At 45.0% G+C, this 7,222-nt stretch overlaps 2 protein-coding genes across 3 annotated transcripts in view; one reads left to right on the top strand and one right to left on the bottom strand.

Moving 5' to 3' along the window:
- Window positions 1-153: 153 nt before the first annotated feature.
- Window positions 154-2,301, top strand: LOC135527124 (U7 snRNA-associated Sm-like protein LSm11). Its single transcript, XM_064955772.1, has 4 exons — window positions 154-646; window positions 985-1,124; window positions 1,296-1,379; window positions 1,561-2,301. The coding sequence occupies exons 1-4, from the start codon at window positions 178-180 to the stop codon at window positions 1,987-1,989; spliced, it is 1,122 nt and encodes a 373-aa protein (XP_064811844.1). The 5' UTR covers window positions 154-177; the 3' UTR covers window positions 1,990-2,301.
- A 1,489-nt stretch (window positions 2,302-3,790) lies between these two features.
- The window catches only part of LOC135526667 (clathrin interactor 1-like), a 44,807-nt gene continuing 41,375 nt past the window's right edge, over window positions 3,791-7,222 (bottom strand). For both annotated transcript variants that reach the window (XM_064955207.1, XM_064955208.1), the window contains 2 exons: window positions 6,601-6,778; window positions 3,791-6,153 (listed from right to left, as the gene is read on the bottom strand). In XM_064955207.1, coding sequence (XP_064811279.1) covers window positions 5,837-6,153; window positions 6,601-6,778 — 495 coding nt within the window. In that variant the 3' untranslated portion in view covers window positions 3,791-5,836. The remainder of the gene's footprint in view (window positions 6,154-6,600; window positions 6,779-7,222) is intronic.

The raw sequence follows: 7,222 nt of genomic DNA, 5'->3' as shown, positions 1-7,222 counted from the left end.
CCCTTTTTAAAAATAATAAAAAAACAAAGCTTACAGACGACTAATATGTAATTTTGTTGCAGCTGCCTCAAATCTGCTGCATGGTCCTTTAGCGCCCCCGCCTGGTGAAAATAGAACAATGAAGCGGAAGAAGACCACCTTTCCCATGATTCTTAGCGTTGTGCATTTGTTTTGAACATGGAGGAGAGGGAAAGAAGAGGAGATAAACAACAAAAATGTCCAGAATCAGAAAAGAAAGAGAGAGAATCAACAAGTGCATGTACTTCAGATGCAACCGAACATACGGCAGAAGAAGAAGATGATATCGCGGCAAAGTTGGACGTCACCTCCGATAAATTTGATCCACTCCTGGCGCTGTACTCGACTACAGTGCCTCTTCCATACCCAAACGTGAAATGCTTCAACAACATAGCCGAGTATGAGAGCTTTCTAAAGGGGGGACGGGGCCGCGCCAAGCCGGAGAACGTGGAGAAAAAACAGAGGAAAGCCAGGAAAGGTGTAGCAGATCCGGAGAGGATAGAGAAACTGAAGAGGTTGATGGTGAACAACCCGATAGTGGGAGAAGATGGAGAGGAGGGGACCAGCGGCACTGCCCGCCGTTGTAGAATACAGAAGGCTGCCAAGAATGTCCTGACCAGGATGCCTCGTATGTCGTGAATTATTTCTACCTATTGTAGGCCTGCTTTGAATCCTTTCGTTTTTGGTGGTGTGGTTTCAGATCAAAACATGACCTCTTTCATTCTTACTTATGATCATTGTCTCATATTGTTACATATTTAGGCAAATTAAAACTCTTCATTGATATGTGGGGCATTATTGATGAGTCAAACTTGTGGTTGACAGCCAGGTGAAATCTATTTAATGTCTACTTCCTGTTTATACAGTCCATACAGGAAGTCCTCTGGGGGAGATGCACCGCTGCGTGCAGGAGAGGATCAGAGTGAAAGTTCACATCAGAATAATGTCTACTTCCTGTTTATACAGTCCATACAGGAAGTCCTCTGGGGGAGATGCACCGCTGCGTGCAGGAGAGGATCAGAGTGAAAGTTCACATCAGAACCTTCAAGGGACTCCGTGGAGTGTGTTCTGGCTTCATAGTGGCCTTCGACAAGTTCTGGAACATGGTGAGAGCTCTTACCCGGTCCCTACCCATGCCCTCCACCGCCTTTTGACAGGTGGCTTGCAGACTAGACTATAGTCTTATGTAAGACAGTGCTCGAATAGCCTTACACATCGCTGTCCTCTCTCTCAATCTCTCCCCCCACCCTCTATTCCCTCTCCTCTCTCCCTGTTAGGCGATGGTAGATGTAGATGAGACCTACAGGGAACCTCTGCTGGGTGAAGCTCTCTACCACGAGAAGGCCCTCACTGTCACACGGGTAGGTCTGGTGCCACCGAAGGACTCTGATCCTCTAGTCTAGTGGTGCATTCTAGAGAATGTTGTCTTGAATGCAGATGATGACATTTCCAGATCATGTGCCACTCACTAAAAAAGGTACAGCCATTATCATTCTCTGCAATCAGAAAACAAACTCATTAGCTACCCCTCTCCTTCCCTAGCTCTTTGACAAGCTGAAACTCCAGGAGAGTGCGGCGCTGAGAGAATATGAGGAGAAGAAGAAGCAGATAGACAAGAAGAAAGCTGAACCCTTCCATCCCCCGCCTGAGACCCAAACCAGAGACTGCAGACGAGGTGACCCCAATAGAGGGGACCCTAGAAGGAGAGGAGACCCTAGGGCAGTGGATCCCCGACTTGCAAGGGCCACAGTTGGGCCCCCAGTGGGCGATGACCCCGGAGCCCTTGGGGCCACAGGTAAGACCCAGGGGTCAACTGTTAAAGGTCAGGAGTCAGGGACTGAGGGGCCGAAGAGAAGAGGGTCCCAGAAGAAAGAAGTGTCCCAGCCCTACGGGAGGGTTCATACGCGCCACGTCAACCAGCTCTTCATACGGGGAGAGAACGTGCTTCTTGTCAACCTACAACCACTCTGAATCTATTGTGTGTTCTAGCCAGCAGGGGTAGCAACCTAGCCTGGACCTGGAAGCCAGTCTGTTCCCGCTCTCTTGCCAACTCCTTTTGGAGCTTTCATGCCAAACGTGAGCAGAAACTGACACTGCCACCCGGGCTAGTGGCAACCCTCCAGGAAAGTTACTTGACCTGAAGGTCCAATGCGTTGAAGTTTTACCAAGACCTACAGTATCTACACTGGTTTAGACCAACCTGGAAGTCTCACTGCTACTGCATATCATATTGATATTCTCTGCTTTACGCAGACAGACATTAACTAGAAATAAAACATGAACTACCAAGCTGTCTTCTCTTGTCGTTTCTCATCTGGTCTTTGCCTCTGGGTCATATGAAATATGAAACACAGTAATGGTGTGCACAACTGTAAATAACCACCAGAGGGAACTATACTCATTTGAATGCAGGCATGGTGTGCAGGGGCATTATAGACTCATTCTAAGACATCTCACTGAGTCGTTGGAAAATAAACATAAATATTTAAATCATTGTAAAAAAGTGTTCATATAAAGATGTAACTGTAAAGAGAAATGGGAATTTCTCTTTGATTTCACTTTATCCGGATATAGTGAGGATTAGAATGTGATCTAAAAGTAGCCTAACCTAATACATTTTGTAAATATGCAGATGATAATCTCAAACACAACTGCATCAATGCAGAAACCCATAAATGTCATCCATGCTATGCCCAGCCTGCCAACTCCAGATAACACATGGAGGCATATTGCCACTGAAAAGAGGAAAGCCTACTGTTAGTTCCATTGTCTTGCTTTTCTGTCAGAGCAGAAATGGCAGCGTGGTCTGGTCTCAGAGGACCTCGTGTGTGTTATTCATAATGGAGAAGCTTCAGATGGCACTAAGCAGCAACTCTTATTTGTCTAGACATTTCAGATTGTGCTTTATTCTTTCATGGCCACATCAGCTTGATTGCAGGTCATTGGTTTTGTGTAGCTGCTGCTTTGTCTATAAACTAGGTCACCCAAGGACAATAAACCTGAACCTTCAGTATTGCACATTTTCCATAATATCTGGGAGCTGTGTTGTGCAGTGTGTTAATTGTTCAAACTGTGTCTGAGACAAGACATTATCCTGCAGTACCTGGCTTTACTTTCTTATCTCAATCTGATCGATTAATTCCCAAGCCAAGGTCCTCCACAAGGTTGCATACCGATGCACTGGCCAGATGGCTGTACTGTGTGTGTGTGTTGGGCTGTACTGTTTGTGTGTAGGGCTACACTGTGTGTGTGTGTATGGCTACACTGTGTGTGTGTGTAGGGCTGCACTGTGTATGTGTGTGTGTGTTGGGCTGCACTGTGTGGTGTGTGTTGGGCTGCACTGTGTGGTGTGTGTTGGGCTGCACTGTGTGTGTGTGTGTTGGGCTGCACTGTGTGGTGTGTGTTGGGCTGCACTGTGTGGTGTGTGTTGGGCTGCACTGTGTGGTGTGTGTTGGGCTGCACTGTGTGGTGTGTGTTGGGCTGCACTGTGTGGTGTGTGTTGGGCTGCACTGTGTGTGTGTGTGTGTGTGTTGGGCTGCACTGTGTGTGTGTAAGTCTGTACTGTGTGTCTGTGTAGAGCTGTACTGTTTGTGTGTAGGGCTGCACTATGTGTGTGTAAGGCTGTATTGTGTGTGTGTGTGTGTAAGGCTGTACTGTGTGTGTGTGTGTGGCTGCACTGTGTGTGTCTCAGCAGGTTCCAAGGCCACTGCTCTACTCCAATTTAGTAGTAATCAAGTTGGTCTTACGTGAAATAAACACTTCATTACCAAACTGTAATCAACTGTTTTAATGTCAAATACAGGATCATGATGGGCCAATCAAATCAAACAAAAACAAAAACGACATCTTCAAGGCTTCTTTCGTTGGTGATGCTTCGCTTGTTCTTTTTACACATTTGCATGAACTAGTGTTTTCTTTCCAGTAACAATCCCACATTACCAAAGATCTCAGAACAATTGTAATAAGTAGAAAAAAATTAAATAAAACGAGAGAACAACCCCCTAAAGACATAATCTCTTAGAAAAAACAAACAAGAGTGGATAGATTTTGGTCGTTTCCAACAGGTAATGCCTCCTCTCAGACAGACTACTCAGGGTGTGTGCAGGGTTGGGGTCAATTCAGAAAGTAAACCAAATTGTAAAAATTGAAGACAATTGGAATTTCAGTGTACCTCCAGAATTGAAATGGAATTGACCCCAACTCATGGAAGACTGCGCCTGAGGACATGTGAGGTTCTCACTGGCCTGGTACAGATGGTCCTGACTTCAACATGTACAGAGTGTGCATTCCAAATTGCACCCATGTCCAATATAGTGCACAATATTTGAGCCGAGTCCTATGGGCCCTGGTTGGAAGTAGTGCACTACAAAGTGAATAGGGTGCTATATGGGATGAACCCCCCCCCCCCCCAAAATAAAAATCCTCTCCTTAATCTGGACCGTCTGAGAAACCTCCTTCAGAGATACTGTACGTTTCCCCTAAGTACAGATCTAGGATCAGCTTCCCCTCCCACAATCCCAACCATTTGTGTGTGTGTGTGGGGGGGGGGATGCAAAACTGAACCAGGATCAGCATCTAGGGGCAACTTCCCCCTCCTCCCAGAGGGCGCAGTAAGACCCACACATACATACTGTGCTGTAGACTCCTAACAGTAACGGTCTTAACCACTGTCGTCTGTCTCCTGGAAGTTATAATGAAGGAAAAAGACCTCTGTCTCACAGGCACCATGTACTTAAAGAACAGCCCACCAGGAGGTTGTTCCTACAGCTACTGATTATCTTACTTGGATGCAAGGAAAAAAAGATTATAGTTCTTTAAAAAATATATACCCATAAGAAAGGCCACAAAGGAGATCTGTGTTATCATTACCACAGCTTCCTCATTTAACAGCTTTTAATCATTTCTCATTCATTCACTTATTAAATCCATCCATCAATAAACGATTGATTGATCTGTTAAATCTAATATTGAACAGAAATTCCACATTGGGAGTGTGGAACGCTGATATATAAAGTAAGTATTAAAAGACTGACTCCATCGCAATGTACCTTGCCATAGCAACGTCTTGATTGACATCTGATTCCGTCCAATCGACACACACTTCACGGCATCATCATATCATAGTCAAGAACTCAATAAGTTATTTGTCCGTTGCATTATAGTAATATTTCCAGTCGTAGGGAAGGGACAGGTCGAGGTAACATTCTAAAAGAGATGGGGAGTTATTGGGGTGGGATTATGTTATGAAACTATCTTTTTGCTACTCTGGACATTTTAATGGTTAAGGAAAGCAGAAACCCTACTGACATTCTCTTCAAGGAAGATTCATATGGGCAATTCCATGGTAACAATGATTTTTTTAAATGCAATTCAAAACAACATTATTGCAAAGTTAAGCCATACAAGTTTAAAAGTCATCCTTGTGCATATAATTGTATGGGTTGTTTAACTTTGAAATCATTGGTTTTTGTTTGGCTTACATTTCAAAGTAAAAAGGTTTCTCCCTCCCTCTTAGTTGTTCTCTTTCTCTCCGATTCAAACCCCAACAGCACACAACCATTACTGGACACCCTCTTGGAACTTCATTCCAAGTTCCAACTGATTAAAACATACATACATGCATGTATATTCATATCTTTATACATCACTTAAAAGAGAGAAACAGGAAGTGGAGGGGTGGCAGTCAGTATTTGATATTTGACAACATTCAAGTACTCTTTGTTTGCAGCTCTTTACAATCCTTCACAGACGGTCGATTGGATGGAGAGAAAAATAGAAACAACAGCCCTCCCTCCTCCTCTCTTTCACTTCTCTTCCCTCACTTCCTGAAGTTGCAGAAATCTGCGAATGCGTCCAGTCCTTGCTTGGGCTGCTGCTGTACCATGCCAGAGCCCATAGACATGGCTGGCATCCTGATCCCCATGCCCATAGCACCAGGCATGCCCATGGTCATGTTAGCCTGGGGCATGGCACCCATGTTCATGCCCATTCCCATCATGCCCTGGCTGTGGGCCATGCCCATCCCAGCACCAGGGTGCATCATGGGAGCTGTTGCCGGTCTGATGGGGGCGGTTGCGAGGCCCATGCCGGCGAATCCCTGGGAAAGCATGTTAACGGGTGGGAGGGGCTGGCCTCCTAGAAAACAGAAACAGGAAGAAGTGGAGTCAGAAGACCACATGGCCTCACACACACACACAGGTTCACACACTCTCCTCATACACTCCACAAGTTGTACCAAGCATCCTTCTATTCCAAACTGAACAAGGAATCACAAGTATAGAGCTCTTAAGGTTAAATAAAAATGAATTAAAAAAAACTATTCTTCCATTCTGACTGAACCGAAAGCCTTTTGAATGGTCTTGTGCCCATCCTGGTAACAGGAAGTAAGTTCCACACCCTGGGGATCTTGGCTCCACAACTGAATGGATCTCAAATCAACGTTTTGTTTAACAGACATTCAGCAGCATTTTGAACACCCTCCAGACAAACACAATACTCTTTCTATCCCATATCTATACTAGATATGGGATAGAATACAATACTCTTTCTATCCCTATCTATACTACAACACACTAGGCTCACCTTGGAGTGTGTTGAGGGTGGGCTGGACAGGTTTGGGGGGCTGCACGCCAGGTGCCAGGAAGTCCAGACTGATGTTGACCGACGAGTCAGACCAGGTGGAGGGGATCGCTGACCCCATGGAACCCTGGGTACCCACCATGACTTCATGCTGCTGTGGCTGCAACGGCCCGCCCATCAACTGGAAGGGGGGGTTGGGGGGCAATTTGGTAGACAGTTCCAATAGATAGTAATATTAAAGGCACCTATATAATGGTGACATATGAAAGTTAACCTTTTGTGACTAGGGGGCAGTATTTTCATTTTTGGAAAAATAACATTCCCGTAGTAAACGGGATATTTTGTCAGGACGAGATGCTAGAATATGCATATAATTGACAGCTTAGGATAGAAAACACTTTAAAGTTTCCAAAACTGTAAAAATATTGTCTGTGAGTATAACAGAACTGATATTGCAGGCGAAAGCCTGAGACAAATACAATCCGGAAGTGACTCATGTTTTGAAAGCTCTGCGTTCCGATGCGTCCCTATTGAGCAGTGAATGGGCTATCAACCAGATTACTTTTTCTACGTATTCCCCAAGGTGTCTACAGCATTGTGACGTAGTTTTACGCATTTATGTTGA

Source organism: Oncorhynchus masou, chromosome 32, assembly GCF_036934945.1.
Source record: "Oncorhynchus masou masou isolate Uvic2021 chromosome 32, UVic_Omas_1.1, whole genome shotgun sequence".
NCBI classification, from domain to species: domain Eukaryota; kingdom Metazoa; phylum Chordata; class Actinopteri; order Salmoniformes; family Salmonidae; genus Oncorhynchus; species Oncorhynchus masou.
Note: the sequence above shows the minus strand (reverse complement) of the source record. Positions and strands in the feature narration are given on the sequence as shown.

Bases quoted from the DNA above. Each gene is read 5' to 3' on its own strand.
- LOC135527124 (XM_064955772.1), top strand. From the start codon at position 178: ATGGAGGAGAGGGAAAGAAGAGGAGATAAACAACAAAAATGTCCAGAA. The intron at 1,125-1,295 runs GTGAGAGCTCTT...TCTCCCTGTTAG, and splicing joins TCGACAAGTTCTGGAACATG to GCGATGGTAGATGTAGATGA. The intron at 1,380-1,560 runs GTAGGTCTGGTG...CTCCTTCCCTAG, and splicing joins AGGCCCTCACTGTCACACGG to CTCTTTGACAAGCTGAAACT.